This window comes from Lampetra planeri, chromosome 28, assembly GCF_965212315.1.
Source record: "Lampetra planeri chromosome 28, kcLamPlan1.2.h2, whole genome shotgun sequence".
In the NCBI taxonomy this organism is placed as follows: Eukaryota; Metazoa; Chordata; class Hyperoartia; order Petromyzontiformes; family Petromyzontidae; genus Lampetra; species Lampetra planeri.
In genome coordinates, this window is record NC_136134.1 from 2936940 (window position 1) to 2958432 (window position 21493).

Here is a 21493-nt window from a genome sequence, read left to right on the forward strand (position 1 = left end):
CATACCTTTAGTAACCTCTCTCACACAGATCGTAGCGACCAAACTAACAATGCAATAAATACAGACAGGGCTCGTATGCAATTTCAGTTAGTTTTGTCATATTTGTAAAATGGAGCTGAAAGCTTTTTTTGTTTGTTAACTATTCAATGCAGTGACCGCAGGAGAAGCTTCCACTCTCAATGCAAAAACCCGAAAGCAAACAATGCGAGACCAAAGCTATAACGCCTTACTAAAACCTAGACGCAAAGGTCGCATTCCGAATTTGCTCTTGGCATTGCGACAGCCGCGCACGTGTGGACAATACCTTGCATGCCCCGTTTGGGACGTGTTTGATAAGCCACGTGTTGGCATTTATGGAATGTAACTGAAGTTGAGTAGTCTTTGTGAAATCAAATGAGTGGCACTTGAGAAAATTCAACATACTCATTGTTGAAAGATATAAAGACGTAAACTAAATATCAATGTAGGTCTCGCTCTACCGTCTTTGCCCAGACAAACAATGGCAGTATTTATTAATGAATAAGCATTAGTTTAGTCTGTATGGTTTATAATTATATTCTGTCAAACTACTACTACTTCAGTTAAATTAATAATTATCGTTGTTTTGGAGAATATACATATACATTTAACAAGCAATGTCTCCTTCCAACATCCGTCTTTTCACGTAAAATAAAAGATTTTAACTGGTGGATTATATAAGAATGTATTTATTTTTATGGATATATGAAGGAGAGGTTATGTAATTATTTTTCTACTGCTAAATTACCTAAATCAGCACACTACTGCAGTTAGTTTATTATAACCACATATGCACTGGATTCAAATACATTGTCAATGGGTATTTAATGAATACATATATTTTGTTCCTTATCAATTACCGCTAAACATGGCTATATGATCTAAATTCATAAAAAATATAAATGCATAAAGATCTTAATTCATGCAAGGTCATTCAGTCTTTTGCTCTCAAAATGGTGATCATTACCCCATTACTACTCCTACCAACTAATTGGAAAACGCTCTTCATCTAAGGAAATGAAACTTCACAAAAAGACAAAAATCCCCATTTGACATACACAAACTGGACTGGCAACTGAAGCCAGCGAGCACCAACTATACTACTGGTCGGTACCTAGGATGAAGAGTAGCCGGCACGATGGACCACTGTCTTCGTCTCCCTCATTACTTATATTTACACAGTCTATCGCTGAATAATTTTACACTGAGTCAAATTATAGGACTGGGTCACCCCAGGATAGGTACTGCAATTGCCCTTGATGATGACGGCACCTGGCCGCTTTGGGAATCGTAGCGAAATGCGTGAACAATTGCTCCACCGTTTCCCACGGAAACTGATCTGACGTAATTTTTTTTGGGGAAAGGCTGTTTCACAATCTGCACAGCCCCGTAAATTTACCTTCTTTGCACAAGGTGCACAAACGACGGTTATATAATGTATCATGTGTTGGCGAAAAACATTGGTCCTGGTAATACAATACTGTTTTGCACTGCGATAGAGATTTTTGTTGTTGCTATCAAAGTAATTTTTTACAAAGTGTGGAAATTAAAAGAGGCGTTCTGCTTCTTGAATTAAATGCTGAATGTCGAGGCGCAGAATGAGCGAAAGAAGCGATTACATTTCACTGTGAAAGAAGCCTCTATTTTAGGGAGTAATCCAATCATGTGTGAATTGCAAGTGAAATTGCCTGAAAAGTTCAGTTCGTTTAGGCAAATAATGGAGTAAAAAACCAGTGCAAATGTTGGGTAGAAATGTATTTATAAACATTTAGATTGCTATGGAATTTAATATCACTTTGAAAAGTATTTTGTTTTCGAAAAAGTGGACTATAATGTTGAACGGGAGGCACCTCTTGGAAATAATATCAATAAAACTCAACTAAACACAACTGCAGTAGTCGTGCGATAACCGTGCTGTGGCACAGAACAAAAACACGACTGTTTTAACATTGAGGTATATTATTATAATTACGCTATACTTTGAACGTGTCGAAATATGTCAACTCTTCCAAATGTCAGTGAAAAATAACAATTGTGTTTATGTGACACACAAAAATCTAAGTTCGAATTTGTCTCTACAAGTAATGCATGATGTAAGCAGTTAATTTACTTAAGATCGGCACATTTTGCAGTGAATTTGCTGTTGGAATACATCATGTCTTTACACCTCAACTGGGTGAACGTGTTGCCACTTGGAACAAATCAATGCACCCATGTATTGCAAACATTTTCTTTTGAAGCTTACCCATGTTAGAATCACATGGGCATACCAAGTATTGCTATCAAAACATTTGACGTTTTTGCGCAGTTTGGAGACTTAAAAAAATATATTCCATTACAGTAGTGCATTTCTCTACCAATAGAGCAGTCACGTTTTACGTTTTACACCGTGTATGAAATGCACTCAGTTATGTTTCTATTCTTGCACTTGGCAGCAGTATGTTGAGGAGCTAGATACCAATGTCTGCTGCTAGCCACGAGAGGGTTTCAGGATAGAGAATTTGTGTAATGGTAGGTTTTTACCCTTTTAACTGGTACAAAACTGACACCTTTATTCAAGGCATCATGTTTGCAATGACCACAACACAAGTAGTCAATAAAGCAAACAAAAAGAAGCAACTCTGATAAGGATAATAATATGCACTGTCCTTGAAGTTGATTGGCCCACACCCGAGACGGCTTTCTTTAGAGCCTAGTCCCCATTGGTGTAGGGCCAGATGACACCAGAAGGCGTACAACTCAAAAACAGTGCAATATCAGAGTATTGAGAGTTCGGGGTAAACATTTACACTATGAGATCTCTTTTACCAGTGGCAAAATATAATGGTAGGTTTTTACCCTTTTAACTGGTACAAAACTGACACCTTTATTCAAGGCATCATGTTTGCAATGACCACAACACAAGTAGTCAATAAAGCAAACAAAAAGAAGTTGTACGAAGTTGTACGCCTTCTGGTGTCATCTGGCCCTACACCAATGGGGACTAGGCTCTAAAGAAAGCCGTCTCGGGTGTGGGCCAATCAACTTCAAGGACAGTGCATATTATTATCCTTATCAGAGTTGCTTCTTTTTGTTTGCTTTATTGACTACTTGTGTTGTGGTCATTGCAAACATGATGCCTTGAATAAAGGTGTCAGTTTTGTACCAGTTAAAAGGGTAAAAACCTACCATTATATTTTGCCACTGGTAAAAGAGATCTCATAGTGTAAATGTTTACCCCGAACTCTCAATACTCTGATATTGCACTGTTTTTGAGTTGTACGCCTTCTGGTGTCATCTGGCCCTACACCAATGGGGACTAGGCTCTAAAGAAAGCCGTCTCGGGTGTGGGCCAATCAACTTCAAGGATAGTGCATATTATTATCCTTATCAGAGTTGCTTCTTTTTGTTTGCTATTGACTACTTGTGTTGTGGTCATTGCAAACATGATGCCTTGAATAAAGGTGTCAGTTTTGTACCATTTAAAAGGGTAAAAACCTACCATTATATTTTGCCACTGGTAAAAGAGATCTCATAGTGTAAATGTTTACCCCGAACTCTCAATACTCTGATATTGCACTGTTTTTGAGTTGTACGCCTTCTGGTGTCATCTGGCCCTACACCAATGGGGACTAGGCTCTAAAGAAAGCCGTCTCGGGTGTGGGCCAATCAACTTCAAGGACAGTGCATATTATTATCCTTATCAGAGTTGCTTCTTTTTGTTTGCTTTATTGACTACTTGTGTTGTGGTCATTGCAAACATGATGCCTTGAATAAAGGTGTCAGTTTTGTACCAGTTAAAAGGGTAAAAACCTACCATTATATTTTGCCACTGGTAAAAGAGATCTCATAGTGTAAAGAATTTGTGTAGTTTTGCTATTCCTCCTTCATTGAAGGAGCGCAGACTGCAGTGGTTTACTAAATGGTCCATAGTTTGGGTTGCATGGCCACAATTGCACTTATGTGCCTTAAATTATATTTTCAGTACTCATCAACCTGATGATGTTATGATGCGGTTGATGGTTACAAGTGTTTTTGAGGAATTTCAAAACCAGGAGGTGCAATGGTTGGGTCTCAAATTAACCGTAGCCTTTCCGCTGTAGCCCACCTATCACAAGTTTTCGTGTTACCTTAAACACAACTAATACCATCATCTGGGCGAAATGGATGGTGTGAACTCAGTTATGTTAAAAGCAATACATTCAGAAACAGGCAGCAGAATCCAATAATTTTATTATTATAATTATACAAAAATCACATGACTGAAATAAATGTAAAAAAAATGTTGATCACAATAATGGGTGCCACATTTTGAAAGTAAAGTTTAATTTGCTGACGTGATAATGTGTGTGGTGTGTCATTTTCTTAAAAAAATATTAAGTTTCAATATATTAAATGTTGTCCATTTCCATGTGTGTATTTGTATAAGCTTATCAAAAATTGTTAAGTGGAGAGGCCGCGCTTTCAGAATATTTATTTGAAGTTGTGGTTGTAATTTTTATAGAGATGAAGAATGTATACAATAATACGAATACATCCTATATGGAACATTTCAAAGTGAGAAGTGTGTTGTAAGAGAAATACATGCATGCTATTACACTGCAATATAAATGTAAACATTAACACAATATGACATGTTATGGTTGCCTTTTAGAAAGAAAAAAATACTCAGGGACTTACTGCAGTAATCAAAAGGAATCCTGGTCTCCACAATGTATGAAATTTTTATACGCTATCCATGTGAAACAGAATACCATTATGAACAGTCATCATCTGTTCACTACTGCGTGAGTGATGAGATTGGCTCACGTGCATAAGTGACATGGATTGTGGCATCGGGGAATTGTGGGAAATGGTGGCGTCAAAAAGAGGCCTTCATTCAGCAGTTGATAGAACATGGATGCTGCTGATGATTACATGAGGTTTATACTTTCTCTCTCCCCCTTATCTATTGCCTTTCCATTCGTGTTAGTCCAAACGTAACCAGCTTAAGACAATGGCGTTAATAATTCAGAAAGCAGCAATGTATATATTTCGTATCTGATGGAATATATTACTTGTACCTGTGACCTGCGAATGCGAATTGTATATTGGTGGGATCTTTTATATCAACCTATTTTAAAATTGCTTTATTTAGTCTGCTCAACATTTCCATTATTGCAGCTGAGATTAGATTTGAACCTGCAAACCTTAAACCCCAGGGCAAATGTGTCAACCGATTGCTTACTCAACTGTATGGTTATAACATAGTGCAATAGATGCATCTTTAAATGTATAAAAGGTAATGGTGTAAGCATGCAATGTTTTCCTTAAACCACTGCTGGCAGAAGGACCTCAATTAGACGGAGCTCTCGAGGACCCCTCTTCAGTTAAAATAAGTAACGTTTAGAACCCATCACCATAAAAATGTATATATATCAAAATTGGCATCTCATTATTGGAATTATCTATATTAATAAGTATTTGCTACGAACAAGATATACAGATGTCAGGGGTGGGGCAAGCTTCTGACATTAATATTCTATGCAAATGTTTAGGTTGTGCAATCAAATTATATATGCACTTGTCCATATTGATATAAATATTTTTTAAATGTGGTGGTAAAACATTAACCCCCATCGGTTAGTACCATGCTAGTGACGATGGACTACAGATACCGAGTTTGTTTCATAAACTGTAATATGTACTGAATGCACGTGTTCATATATTTAAATTCATGAGAAAAAAAATTATTCCATTGAAGCACACTTTAAAACGTATATCTTCTTTATAATTTCTCTTTAGATGTATCCCATTCACTTTTTTCCATAATTGATGGTCTTGGAAGTGTTATCTGTTGTAAAAAGGACATATAAAATGTGTATCATAATTTAGTAAACTATAAATAATAAATGCATTCATATAAAGTAAATTTTCCATGTGACTACAGCGATGTAAAGTGCCACATATGTAATGAAAAAAAACTCCAGAACTGTATTTGTATTTGGAGACTTGAATTCCTACATGTATGGTCAAGTTCACGTGATAGAAAATGTCTCTTTACATCTAAACTCTAATGTGTGCCAAAGCATAGCAATTGCCATGGTGACGTAATAACCTGCTTCATTAGGGACTGGAACCTGGACCACTGTATCTTTCATTAATGCAAGAAGAACATTTATATTTACACAATCTAACCACAAAAACGTTAAGTAGAACATTTTGATTTATATGTGCTTCTGTTTTAGCTTTAACGTCACATAATTAAATTCAAAATGGTAGCTTTCAGCACAAACTTAATATACACATTCACATTTCTCCATAATTACTCCCTTCACGAAAGTCATGTCAAAGCATATGTCTTGCATTGTCTTGTAATGTAAGTTTTGAGAGCTGTACAGGATTACCTCTCTTTTTACCATATTGCGATGCAACCGTGTTTACAAAAGCTCTACCAACGTTGAACACAAATATCACTAACAGTATGTAAAGAAAGCTAAGCCATATGAATCAGTGCTTGGCATTTTCAGAAATTATTAAAGCAGTGTAGCTGCAAATTCATAAAGAACAACTTTTAATCATCCTGTGTAGTGGATGAAAAATTATCTCTATGCATTATTATAGAATATTACTTTTATCTGTATGAACTATGTAACATATTGCGGCTTATCTCACCTTAGTATTGCTAATATTGTAAAGCACTGGGCTCCAGTTTGAGGGAATTATATCAGAATAATTGCTGATTGTCTGGCTGTCTTCGATACCACTTTGTGTTTTCCATGCTGAAAATATGAATACAACAAAAGAATCCGTCACTTTTTAACACTTCCCATACTGGACTGGCTAGGATGCAGCACAAAAAAAGTTTTTACTTTATATTTGATGGATGTCCAGTTATAAAATAAACATTATATATTTAACGACACAAATAGAAAAAACAGAACTCGGATTCATGGGATGAACACGACTGATACAATGGAGTGGCAATAAAGGAGCCCCTATTTGCGAACTAAGAAAATAAAGAAAAGCAGAGGGAAGGGAGAAGAGACAAGGAAAAACAGAAAGTGAGGGTAAGGAATGGCAAATACACAGTGAGGTAAACAGCAATGACTTCACAAAAAATTAACAAAAGGTCTATTTAAAATAGACTTTTGCAAGCTAATGTTCTGCAGTCTTATCTTATATTTATACAGCGCCTTTATCCAAGGCGCTTTACAAGGGTTATGGGTGGTATAATGAGGGTAGCTAAAAGTCATATGGTGGATATGGATGGGGTATGGGGAGGGAGGTTTATTGGGCACTGGATTTACGGGGTTGCCTTAGGGATGGAGGGAATGATGGGGCAATGGTGAATAGGTGCGTCTGAGGGAGGAGCGGAAACGAGACAGGGAGGATGTTTGCTTAATGTGAAGGGGAAGTTTGTTCCAGTGAAAGGGGGCAAGTCGTGAAAAGGAGCGGAAACGGTGGATTGTGCACAAGAAGAGGGGGAACAGGTTCGGAGTAGAAGAGATTGAGAGCCCTGATGCATTTTAACGATTGTAGAATGTTGTTGCTCACAAGCATAACACGAATATAATGTACATAGATATAAAGAAATAAGTGTACACAACATTCAAATACTATTGGCCGTGGCATAAATTTTACTATCTTAAGACATGTCGCTTTTACAAATATTACAATGTGGCCCACCGATTTGGAAATTGTACCAGCTACTCTATGTGGTTTAGTCAGGTGCTTGTAGGTGTAATATAATTTACAAAAGCAGTCTTTACATAGAATATTGGTTTAGAAAATGACATAACATGGCAAAGTTAATTATAACAATTTTCTGAGAACTTAAAATCATGTTGAAAATCACACCGTTTACAAAATTATATATTATACCGCAGTTTGCCTTCATTTCCACAATGGTGATATGGGTACAATGTAATCATTTTATTTTGAGACTGCATACAGGGATATACTTTAATTTCAAATCATTTCACCAATTAGGGAGAATCAGTGACGTAGCACTCCATGGTAAGGGATTTTCACCTTTATACCCAGTGCAAGGTTACGTGGACCCCTGAAAAAACTTGGTTTGGTGGACTTGCATTAATTGCACCACTCTCTCAAACTACAGTTCCCGCAATCTACCACGGTGTGTCTCCCGCACTTTAAAAAATTATTCGACTTTGAATACAAATTAAAACGTTAACGCAGAGACGTGCCCTGCGGTGAGTTGTGAGAACTGATCTAGCTATAGCAATTGACCATGTATTGCAAAGGAAAGCATATATGTTATCTCAAGCACTATTACATATATTTTAGAAAACAGAATGAACAACAAGTTAATTTAAATTTGATTTACTTACATTTGAAGTAGGGGAGATTCCCTTCACTACTCTCCTCGTCTCCAAAATCACTACATGAAAAAGCATGACAATAGTTTAAAAACGCTTTTGTTTTATCCAGAATAATTGTGTTACCTGTTCATATTAATAATTGTGTGTTTCCTACAAGAATGTCACGTTGCATGGGCCTGACCTTGTCACGTCTCGCAAAGGAGGGGGGGGAGCAAGCCTGGTTTATGCTTCGCTCACCAAACAGCACTGACCAGCAGGGTAAAGTATGGCTACACAACCAATCGTGACGGACAAGACGTGAGGATGTCTCATCCAAACAAAGAGCTGTACATTATTATTAAATTCTAGATTTGAAGCTTTCGTGACTGAGCTTTCGTGAGTATATTAAATATACTCTCGCTCTGAATCATTCTGAGAGTTTAGTGAAAATTGTGCGCATTAAAAATGTGTATTCGCGTTTCCACCACGCGTTCAGAAATCCAGTTGAAATAACCATTTATACAAACCTGTTTCCACTTTTAAATATCTTGTAGGATCCAGAAACTCGATGTCTCCAGAACACAATGATGGCTATTAAGATGAGGAGCAGGCCGCCCAGGCTTCCGAACAAGATCCCAAAAAAGGCTGGTGACGTGATAGTCAGGTTTTCACATTTAGTCCCAGTATAATGGTAAAGACCATCTTGGTTGCAGCTAAAGAAATGAAATAAGTGGCATGAGTAAAATGCGCATATTGACACGATTACACGTTGTTTATAATTATTTTGGGACATTGATTAAAGAAAATTAAGATATGTGTACCACTTCAATAGCATTAAAACATTTAGTTTTGTGCACAACAAAACTATATATATTTATATTAAACACATTATTTGGTGATGCTGTTAAATATTTTTTGTTTGTTTTGAGGAAGTGTTATTGACGAACATTCTAGCTTTTATTTTTCATATTCAACTGTCAGATACGGGTTTTTTTGTCAGGGTGGAAGAAGAGTCCAAACACCCTCTGCAGTGCTTCTCTAGAGCTCCCTGTAACAGTGGCTGTGGCAAGACATTGCAAGGCTGGATCTGTGCGCTTTCTCCTTAGTGTTTAGGAATATGTAATTATATACACAATTGAAGTAACATTTTTCACAGTGAAACTCACAAGCACACTGGCCCAGTCTCTGTGTTTTCGCACTTCCCCCCATTCAAGCAGTCGTTCTGCTTGGCGCAGGGGGACCGACACTGGATGCCGACATTGGGAACGGGAAAAGGATGGTATCCAGGTAATGCCGTCTGGCACACCACAGCCTTCAGCAGCTCCTCCCATGAAACTGTAACACATTTCCCTCCAAAAGTTAAAACCAAGATCCTTCATTGTTGGTGCCCTCCCAAATGTGGAACAATATTGCGTCTGTTGTGTTACAATGTATACCGTCTCAATTCCTTTTGCATTCATTATTTGCAAAGTAAGAATGTAATGGTTTTTTTAAATATATATTTAAAGCATATACGTCCAGAATAGATTATATATAAAATAAATAGTTGACCTTGCTATTGCAAGAATGCTGTGTAAAAAAAAACTTTGCTTATGATACTTTTTGCACAGGATTTGATAAGTCTTCATATTGTATTGGTATCATCGTTGTTGTGCTGTTACCAATGATACAAACAATTAATAATTCACGCATATTTCGCGAATCGGACATATTGTTAGATTGAGAACTCGGAGGTGCTGATACATTTTGCGCAGCTGCTCATGCCTTTAACCCAGGTGCCCCCTGTAAACATAGATTTGTAGCCTCAGTGGGCTCTCATATGGTTATACAGGATATTATTATAATGATGGTAATATATTGGAAATATTCTTCACAGCCACGACAGCTGTATCAAGTAAATGGCCCTTCCCCTCTTCAACCATTATATATACGGAGTGGTAGCTCTTGTAATCTCTCATTTACTTGATACAGCTGTCGTGGCTGTGACGGTTCCACCTGAAGACGGAAGCTTGTGTTGCCTCCGAAACGTCGTGATTTTTATTTTATTTTACTTTTATTACATTTAATTTTTTTACCTACGTGACTTTACCGAAAAAACCTAAGAATATGAATCCTTGCAGTCACGACAGCTTCAAATCTAGAATTATATTGGAAATATCATGAATAAAATAAGTTTAACCAATAGAGTCAATCAATATACGACACGTCTTACATCTCCGGAGAGCGTATCATTAGCCTGAAGCCAGGAGGGAGGCTTAACCTGTTTACTTGTGAGAAATACGTAAGTTTAAAACACTGTGTTGTGACAAGTGACGAATCCTTACGTATCTGTTGCTCAGTGACGTTGAGTAATTGTAAGCCCTCGAGCATGCGTTTATTTGTGGTGAATAACGCATACATTTTTTTCTCAAGAGACCCGTTATAAATGGAGAAGACATGGACACTCGTTGTGTAATTGAATCTAGCTGTGCTGTTCACATACGTTGTTGTATTTATTATGCTGAAAAAAGCAAAAAATGCAACATATCAATGCAAAATATCAAAAAGCAACATATCAACATATCTCAGAGGAGACCTGATTACAGGCGTGTATATGATGAGGACTTTATTTGTGGAAAGTAAATCTATTCCCTGGACCAGAGTTGCATTCATCCAATAGCAAATACGTTAACCATGAGTACTGCCCACAGTACCACAAGAGAAATGGTGCAATGACATTTAAGTGGCGATCCATGACAGTTATTCTGGTAGTTTACACTAAAACACGTTAAATCAGATTACTGTTACAAATGTCTGACATCTAAATGTGTGTAACATTGATAATAACGGCTTTGTTTTAAATGATGGCATTCTGCTTACCTCATTTTTTCCACAGAGCAGTCGTAGTAATTTGGTATTATTTCTAATTTATTGGAAACCTGTTGAAATCACCAAAGAAAATGGCAAAAAGTTAATTGATGGTATAATTATTAACATCTCCAACCATGTTACTAAAGGAAGAGGCAACCCATATATGTAATATCTCTCAACCTGTAGATATTACCTAGGTGTCCAGCCGGGTGCAAGAGTAGGCCAAACAACCCCTATATGGGCTCGATAGAGCTCCCTGTCGAAGGCCTTTCTCCCAGCAGTGGCGTGAGCGAGCAATTGCAGGGCTGCGCTTTGACTTGCCTAGGCTGTGTCGTGGGCGGTTTGAAAATAATGTTCGGCTTTAATGAGGAAAACAACTGTAAAGTTACCCCCGGGGGCACTACCAAAACACGATGTAGTAACCTCACTGCACTACCGCAGTCACACCACAGAAATGTCACCAGGCTGAAAATCAGTTGACATTTTATTCTTCTCAAAAATTAAAATTTGCACCGTTTTAAACACCCTACAAACGTATAGCGTGGCTTTTTTAGGTTTCACCTTGTTTTAAAACAATTTGCACATCACGATTACAGTAATTGCAATACTATTTTAAATTATGCTTAAATTTTAAGCAACGTTATAAATATTACACGTTTTACTATTAACATCTAGACACAGGCATCAGCGTTGCCTGAGCTCAGTCACTTGATTCGTGAAATTATTAATTATTAATGTTTCCTACATGCACACATATTAAGAAATGTGAGCTCTAATGTAGTATTGTTAGGATTTTGGAAATCAAACGTATAATGTATTCTGTAATGGGTACACTCATGATATTTTTTTTTATTAATGTCTTTAAGACATCAAAATAAATTACTTGACTCTACTCTTGGCACCTCAGTGTATTTTATTCAACAGTAAAGTTGAAATGATGTATTTAATCTGCTCTGATCCCGACAAGTCGAGTGAAAGTACAATAATTCGTTTCGCTGTGGAGAATATAAACAACAAAATAAATAAGTTGTAAATTATTGAAACGAGTCCAATGTTTCCTTATGTTGAATTAATGGAGGGACAGAAGGAGACATTGCCTGCTTATGAATGTAGTCAATTGAAAAGCATGACGTAAAATAGCGTGCAAATATTCTTCTTCTATTATATATTAAGCCAAGACCTATGTCAATATTTGAATCCGCCTCTGTCAACATATGTCGACACTTGTATTTACAGCTGTAATATGGATATAAACGTGCCAGTAACTGATCAACCGTTCCGTGGACATTTCTGTATGTATGTTGAACTTCTTTCGCACTGTATGTAGCCGTGCTAAAATGAGGTACAAACCATTGAGTACATAATTTCTTCTTTTGATGGTTATGAATACTATAACATTTTACAACAAAATGCCAAATATTCATTCAAAGAAAAAAAATCTCAAAATATTTTTTTAAAGTTACTCACATGATCACGGAATGACTCTGTATCATTTATTATGTCAGAATTATTAAACCACATAGTGAATTCCGCCTTCGGTGTGCCTTCAATAAAAGATACGTACGCACATATTAGCACCGTTAATGATTCAACAATACAATTAACACAATCACATTTAATACAGGAATGCTGACTTGGAAATCCAGAGGTCATGGGTTCGATTCACGTGTGGCGGGGTAAGTGTGGTTTAGCCCCACATCTTTCCAGGTCTTCTCTTCTGTGTAAGAGCATGTTTTTTGTTTGTATTTTCACCACAATTATCTGTGGTTAATGCAGACATGATTCCTTGCAAAATGGTTTCAGTTTGGTTTTTAACATCTTACCACCTGTTTTGTTGTCAGAAAAAAGGGGAAAACCTATTCTCATATTTTATCAGAAAGTGGTACTAATTAAGTAATTGAGGAGTGATACAACTATAAATCCTTCAATTGCGAGTAAAGCACTATACCCAGAGTGCCACTTTGTTGGATACTGTAGCTGGACAAATGATTGGTCGAATTAATGCACTTCTTTCAGGACCATGATCAGTATCTATTTTAAATTCTTAAATATTGTTCGTGCCTTTTCAAATGAGACACAAGGCATAACTTTTCAGTTATATAGAAAACATTGGCAAGAGGCGGAAACTATGTTAACAACTGTGCTGTAACTGAGAATATATTCATCACATATATTCAATCCACTGCTGAATAAATGTATATCCGTGTTGTCATCGTCATCAATAGTCACTTGATGTAAAACGTCTGCCTAGGATCTGTGCACGAGTTGATTTAAACGTTCCACTTCCACAGTGGACAACCTCTCACACGCGTCCCTTCTCTTGGCTGCCAGTCCATTATAAGTCTCGACCACCGGCCATCATCTCTTCTAATAATGCATCCTATCCAAGCCCGCTCACTTCTCTGGACAGTCAAAATTGTCTTGTACCTCTTTTGGTCCCTCAATGTAATTCCGAGCATTCTGTCCTAACATTTTAGCTTAAGTATCTGTAAATAAACAGCCCATGATTACCTTCTTTAAAAGTGGCACCGACGTAGCTGGCACCATACTGGCACTTGTCACCTCTGTGAGCAATCGGGCAGTGACAGGTGGCGGTACAGTTGACATTGTTGGCACACACTCCTTCGTTCTTGCAGTATCCAGGAGTGCAGGCATCCTCCTTGCAATTCACTGCCACACACTGCTGCCCAATGTCTGAGAAGTGACAGACATGCCAAACGTCACTTACTACAAGTATACCTGCTCCACGTTGTCATTTATACATTTAATGGGTTAATCTATGGGAAATGCAAAGTCAATTGTGCACACAGTACAGCCTTATATCTTACAGTTGTATCCATCCTGGCAGACACACTTGAATGAACCCGGCAGGTTCTCGCAGATTTCAAACAGAGGGCATGGGGAATTCCCAGACACACATTCATCCACGTCCACGCATGCTTTATTGACGAGCTTGTATCCCGCGATGCACGAGCAAGAATATGAGCCCACGGTGTTATGGCACACGGCCGCCTCGCCGCAGGCTTGTTTGTCCCCATGTTGACATTCGTCAATGTCAAGGCAAAATGATCCATTGTCTGCGAGACAAAAGAAACATACATTTCCAAACCAAGAGCCATAAGCTCGACATGCTGTGCCATTCTTGCCACACCCAGCCCCCACTGCACCGGCACTGGCCACTGCACCACCAGGAAATTTGAGCCTCTAGCCACCACTGATTGTTTTATTTGAAACAATTTGGCTCCACATTCAGGTGATGCATCCCTCAGAAGGGGTGTTCAGGGTAGCCACCTCTCCTGACCCACCCGCCCCACCTTGGTACTGAAGTGTTCACAGAATTACAAAGTGTTTTCTTCCATGTCTACCATCAGAAATGATATACAAATACATAGTATGCCAAATAACGTAGTTTTGTGTTCATTCACAGACATGTATGCATATTATGTGTATCATGTACAACTCTTGCTGGGCAATGCTTGTTGGTCAACACTTGCTGGCGAAGGCAGTACCACAATACATTGCCTCTGCTGCCGACAATGAAGTGGATATCCAAATCGCTGTGCGGCCATTCCCATAGCATCTCTGAAGATAATCGAGGTTGAGCCTGGATAGTACTTGCCTGGATAGCCACCAAAGCATAACAGATACCATAGGCTGCTTGGACTATATATTACCAAACAGTATTGTAATTACATCTAATTTACAAGAATACTAATTTCAAGAAAGTGAAAAAGACTATTGGAATTACATAGTCGCATACTTGTATGTGCTCAGAAAAATCTCTATTCAGTGTGCAATTGTCACAACTTGCTTTTATTTTTTAAAATACTTTAAACTATAAATAGTTTGTAAATATGTATTTTTTTCAATTTTTTGTATTGTTTTCATTTTATGTTGAGCATTGATGTGACGGCGCTTTGGCGTGGAATATTTGTGCAAGAAAAGTGACGTGTATGTAAAACAAAAGCTGATTTTACGTAGATCAATAAAAAGGGTTGTATTTCATCAGCAATAAACAATTCACATGCACTCACATGTATAACCGATGCTGCAAGTGCAGTTGTGGGAGCCCTCTGTGTTCACACAGATAGAGTTTCCCAAGCATGCAGGTGTGCCACTCTGGCACTCGTTTATATCCTTGCAAGTGCGCCCATCCGGTTCCAGTTCATATCCATGCTTACACGCACACGTATAGCTGCCCACTGTGTCCATGCATAACCCATGCAATGGATCACACGGTGTTCTATTGTCAGCCCCCACTGATGAATTGCACTCATTGATGTTGACACACGCCGTTTCGCTTGTACCATCCGGGATGAATCTGAAAATCAGAATTGAAAGTTTTTTTCCCACATTGAACAAAGCGTTACATATTGCAAGTTATGATTATGCTTTAAGCAAATATAATTGCGGCAATACTATCTAAAACATATGATTAGTGGAACTGGAAATTAATACGAAGGTACCAATGACATGCAAGATGTAAATGCTGTAGTTCTCATGTGGAATACGCTTTATTATTTAACCATATTATTAAACCATTTGAAAGCAAATGGTTTAATAAGTCTGTGTGTGTTTGTATGTGTATGTATGTGTGGTGGGGAGTGGTAGTGTAGTGGTTAGTGCGCTGCGCTACGAACTTGCCGATCCTGGGCCTCCGCTAGGTCGACTCAGCCTCAAATTAGTAACTGGTGCGGTGTGTAAACATCGCCACTTGGGAGACAAAGGCGGCCGGGCATGGTTCTGGCCACCCACCCCCTCGTGTGTTTGTGCCGGCCTTTATAGGTGCCACTCACTAACAGCACTTGTCCCAACATTATGTTGAGGCTATATGGGGGGATCTTTATGCATGTGTGCGCGTTTGTGTAAATGATCCTACGTCACCTTTGTCTTGGTGTACATGTGTGTTCGTGAAGTCTAGGCCTAGCCGAATGCACGGTAACCATTCGGAAGTGACTGCTTTCTGTTAACGATTCATATTAAAATCAACAATTTGATACAGCATATGTTCTGTTAGTTTAATAATGGGTAGTGTTAGGGTAGATATTTGATGAAATGAAAGAATCATAGGAAGTGCAGAGCGTATGTACAGCAATACGCGATACAGGTAGTGATAGAAAACGGACATCGCGATACGGTACTGAGAGAAAACGAAACTAGTAATCGGGTAGGGGAGGCACAACTATTTCCGGCTATGGGATTTTATCTTGAGTTTGTTGGGAAATTGTTCAGTTTTTCTGACATACGAAAAATTTGGGTTATGGATCGCTCTTGGGAACCTAACCCTTCCGTAAGTCGGGGACCGTTTATATATAATTGGCAACAATTTGGGCTTTGGCCCTTTTTCATCGCACATACACCAATGAAAGAAGGGCCAGTGCCCAAAAAATCATGAATTAAATGTTTTCTGAAAAGGCATTGTTATTAATGAATGTTAATTGTGCTTATGCACCAGTGCCAATGCAGCAGAATCACCAAATGATGTTCACAAAACGTAACCATTTTGTGTGAACTTTTGGTAATATCCAGAAAACAAAAACCTGCCAATAAATGTATCTACATCACCCCTGATTATGCAATAACTACTCTGCACAAATTCTAACATTTAGCTTTTTCGTTATTAAAATTACATTATGCAAACTACTTATATGTGCTGGGAGAATACGTCATGCAAAGATACAAAATACATACCCCTCATAGCAGACACAGATTATGGAATGCCCTGCAGTTACGTGGCAGGTCCTATTTACACCACATATATCTGTCTCACAGGTATTATTGTTTCCTGAAAAGATAAAATTATTATTGTTAAGAAGTATGGAATTCATTTGTATGCTGAAGTGCATTATTCTATGCATGGGGAATCAGCTGATTAAAATATGCACACTAAAACTAAATGTTGGTGGGAAAGTGGTTAAAGTACATTGTCCTTTTAAAAGTACATTTGCACGTGTTTTTCTGTTGTGATTTTGTTATTTTATACAATATAATATATAATTTGTTATATAATTTCAGAAAGTATTTAAATGAAAAAGGTCGCCATTCCATGACGTTCAAAAATGTTATATTTCTCACTTATTAACACTTGCACTGATGTGGCGAAGGCCACTACACTAGGTTTAAGGCGTACTAGTAGTGTATATTTTAGTGAAAATATGTTTTACTAGCTAAGAAGTGTAGCTGTGGCTGTTAAGAACATACCAATGCATATGACCCCATTTCCTGTGTAACCAGTCTGGCACTGGCACTGAAAACCGCCATCATAGTTTTGGCAGAGTCCAACCTTCTTCGAACAGTTGTTTTGATCTGGTCGGTCACACTCGTTGATGTCTTCACATGACAAACATATACAATAAAACAAATGTGAACCATGAGGAGCATTGGCATGTAAAACACTTTAATTGGGAAAACGTATCTTTGGTGTGCTTTCATTGAAATTAAACCTTGTGGAGTAAAATGTATTTCAAAGAGCAACTAAAGTGGCATTTATTTACATTTAAATAAAGGACAAATAAGTGGAGCACGATGCAGTGGAATATATTGACTTTTTATACCCTAAACAATAAAGGGTAGCATTGCTGCAAAGTTTAAACCTCTGCTAAAAGCATAGCTTAGCACACGCCTTTTCTATATTATACCATATCGCATGGACTGATGCTGTTTTCTGACATAAGGATCTCTGCGATTAGTTCCCTTAGTTGTGATGTTGAATTGGAAGGCATTGTTTAGGGTATGATTTAAGACTTGATGAGAATGTTAAGTGGAATGTGCAGTGGTGGTCTTGAGAAATAAATGAGCATGAACTCTTATACGAAACATTTATTTGTGTGGTATAACCCAATACATCAATTATGAAACTTATAAGATGTTTACAATGCAAAAAAAAATAATTTGATTTGAGCGACTATTTTCTCAGCAAGTGCAGATGTAGATTACATGTGATATTGGTACCATAGAATTACCTGAACAATCTCTGTCCACGTCAGTCTCGTACCCTGTTTTACAGCTGCATATGTATGAGCCCAGCGTGTTGGCACAATCCTTTTTTACTGGACAGGGATGCTTCTCCGTGCATTCGTCAATGTCTGAGATATGACAAATGTGGTTCATTCACATTTAACACCCAAAAAATGTAAACATGTATTATTTCATACAAACAGTAGGCATCGTCAAATATAATGAGGTTTATTATTGTGACTAGGTTAGTGTGCTATATTTATCATCACAATACCTGTGCAAGTTCCATTATTCATTCTGTATCCTGCTTGGCATTCACAGCTAAAAGTACCATTCTTGTTGATGCACTTTTCCAGTTCCTGACATGGGTTACTCAAACATTCATCAATGTCTGCACAGAAATAAAAATCATCCATTCACATTACGCGCATGCTGTAAGTTCACTGCAACAGTACAACACCAGAGTGGTGAAGTCAACAAATAAAATACCACCAACACATCACACGTATTTTAATACACAATTAAACATGTTAAAATAACTGAACTGTATTCCTATAATGGAGAGATATGCAACACATATTTTTTTGTAAGAGGAAGGAGAGTTGGCAAAGACACATTCCTTCCTTCCTGCTACTAATATCACTTATTAAAATGTAAGTAGTAAAGCTTATACGAGTCCTAAAGTATAGTTATTATAAGTATTTTAACTTTAAATGTTTTCTGTTTTGGATCATAGTGGCATTACTTACCATTGCAATGAGTGCCATTTCCTGTATATCCTCTGGCGCAAGTACAATAGAAAGAACCTGGAGTGTTCGTACAATTTGTACTTGCACTGTCACAGTTGTTAAGGCTATTATTACCACACTCGTCAATGTCGTAGCAGTTTTTGCCACTTCCAGCGAACCCTGTTTTGCATCTACAGTCGTACGAGCCATCCGTGTTGATACATTCGGCATCACTGTGACACGTGTTATTGTTGGTGCTGCATTCATTTATGTCTGTAAAACAAAAGTAAATTTTCGTTGAATTATTCCAACAGTGATATCAGTGTCATGTCATTATACGAAGAATGTAATTGGAGCGGTGCATGTATTGGAGAACGGAGCATGGAATGAGATTTATAGAACTACTTCTGATATTCTCCCAATGGTAGATGCATTTACTCACATCACCTGCTACATAACAATGCTTGTTTTACAGCTGTAATTTATACAAATGTGTATATACCCTTTGGTTCTTTCGGTAAAGTCACGAAGGTATAAAGTAAAATAAATCACGACGTTTCGGGTGCACAACACAAGCGTCCGTCATCAGGTGCGAAAGCATAATGCGGACACTTGTGTTATACCCGAGGTGGGAAAGCATGATGATGGATGCTTGTGTTGCGCTCGAAACGTCGTGATTTCTTTTATTTTATACCTACGTGACTTTACCCGAAAGAACCAAAGAGTATGGATTCCTGCAGTCACGAAAACTTCAAATCAAAAATGTGTATATATTTGTTTTATTATCAAATGTGATGGGTTTTTTTCCATCATTGGTGACACTGAGCTAAGACAATAACGTTTCTACAATTGAAACCCCAGTTAATTACAGGAGGCTGTACCAATTGGAACCCATATTGCTCAGCAGTGCTGGCTCAGTGGTCTGACTCGGCCACCTTCTACGAGTTTGTTGAAAGTGGCTGGGTTGCAACCCAAATTCCAGATTCATACCATATTCTAATGGATTAAAATATATATAACTAACCTGGACCTCAGCCGTACGTGCATGTCCGGGATCAAAATAATCTGTCAGATATAGTCAAAATATCATTATCTGTGGACGTTTATTCAAACCGAGTCAGTGTCTCCAAGCTCAATCAGAAGTGGTGCAGTGCTCATAACTATTGTAGGCCCTGAGCCAGAAAAGGACATTTCGCTTTCCCCTGATGTGAGGAGATTCTCTCAAGGAGAACCATTGTTGACTTCTCACAAAGGGGTACAAATGCAGACATCCATAGACAAGTGAGATATACGTAAGAAGTTATTTTTTTTGTTACCTGTGCAATTGTCTCCTGCGTATCCACTTTTGCATATGCAGTTGAAGGACCCCTCAGTGTTGTTACAAATGGAATTATTCCATAAGCGGCAGGGATCGTTATTGATACGACACTCAAAGATATCTGTGGGGAACATACAGAAGGCTTATAACAATTTGAAACAACTTCATTTTGTAATGTTGAAATATAAAACCCCATTGTGTAAAAAGATTACTTTATAATATAACAAATATATGAATAGTACATCCAGGGATACATTTTCTCAATTTCCCAGGGAGTATTTTTTAGCCCCCCCCCCCAACTCCTAACCCCCTGCCACCTTCAACAGCAGTAGTGGGATACGGGAATGGGGACATTTTACGAAGCTCAGCCCTAAACAGCTCTGGCTGAATATATTCCATTTAGTATGTACATTTTTCAATGACTGATTTTTGTCATGGCAGTATCTAGCAATGTTGGCTTAATGGTGTCATATTAAAATAAGGCACAGTGTATTTGTACAATGGTCTTTTTAAAATAGATGTACAAATAAAATCCAAGTAAACATAAAATCCCCCAAACAAATGTAAGCATTTCGTACCATAACAATACTTATCGCCATCTCCTTGGAATCCATTATTGCATCTGCACATATAGCTCCCAGGTGTGTTGACGCAGTGCCCATTTGTTGCACAAAGAGAAGAATTCAGTGCACACTCATTGATGTCTGCACACAAGGAGACACTACTTTTAGCCATGGCACTGGGTGATCATATCGCGTCACATTAAAATTTCTTGAAATCATATTCTTTGGGTCTTTCGGTATAGTCACGTGACTTTACCGAGAGACCCAAAGAATATGAATTCCTGCAGTCACGAAAGCTTTAAGTCAAGATTCTTCAAATCACTTAAGTCTTGGTTTGTGATGCACTTTCTTCGTCATTATTACATTTATTGATATCTCTGTGTAGATGCATGCATCTCATATGCATGTGGAAATTTCTGGGATCTGTACTTAAAGTTGGGCTCACCAGAACCTAAAATATCCATTATCATTAGCAGGGGAGGAGACAAGTGGGGCTCACATGCCTTTTCTAGTGGAATTCCAACCTTACTGACAGCACGTAACACTCTTATTGGCTTAAGAGGACAATAATTGCCTTGTGGTACTTTTATATATAAGCATGGGAGTGCTTGCGTGTGCACAACTGTGTGCAGATAGTAATGGTGTGTTTCATAATAAATGTAAATGATGAGAAAAACAAAACGCCATCATAACATAATAAGAGTACAGGACAGAAAACCATAAAGTTTCCAACCACGTACAGACAATTGTGTCCAAAGCACACAGGCTCTGTGCATA

At 37.9% G+C, this 21493-nt stretch overlaps 1 protein-coding gene across 1 annotated transcript in view; it reads right to left on the bottom strand.

Annotated features, from left to right (window-relative positions):
• Positions 1-4213: 4213 nt before the first annotated feature.
• The window catches only part of LOC144728324 (uncharacterized), a 56185-nt gene continuing 38905 nt past the window's right edge, over positions 4214-21493 (bottom strand). The window contains exons 27-44 of the mRNA XM_078607678.1: positions 20732-20857; positions 20152-20274; positions 18857-19108; positions 18382-18498; positions 18113-18235; positions 17352-17480; positions 16842-16935; positions 15185-15471; positions 13979-14227; positions 13662-13844; positions 12618-12694; positions 11160-11218; positions 10625-10800; positions 9467-9635; positions 8828-9013; positions 8331-8380; positions 6652-6758; positions 4214-5830 (exon numbers count right to left, since the gene is read on the bottom strand). Coding sequence (XP_078463804.1) covers positions 5765-5830; positions 6652-6758; positions 8331-8380; positions 8828-9013; positions 9467-9635; positions 10625-10800; positions 11160-11218; positions 12618-12694; positions 13662-13844; positions 13979-14227; positions 15185-15471; positions 16842-16935; positions 17352-17480; positions 18113-18235; positions 18382-18498; positions 18857-19108; positions 20152-20274; positions 20732-20857 — 2573 coding nt within the window. The 3' untranslated portion in view covers positions 4214-5764. The remainder of the gene's footprint in view (positions 5831-6651; positions 6759-8330; positions 8381-8827; positions 9014-9466; positions 9636-10624; positions 10801-11159; positions 11219-12617; positions 12695-13661; positions 13845-13978; positions 14228-15184; positions 15472-16841; positions 16936-17351; positions 17481-18112; positions 18236-18381; positions 18499-18856; positions 19109-20151; positions 20275-20731; positions 20858-21493) is intronic.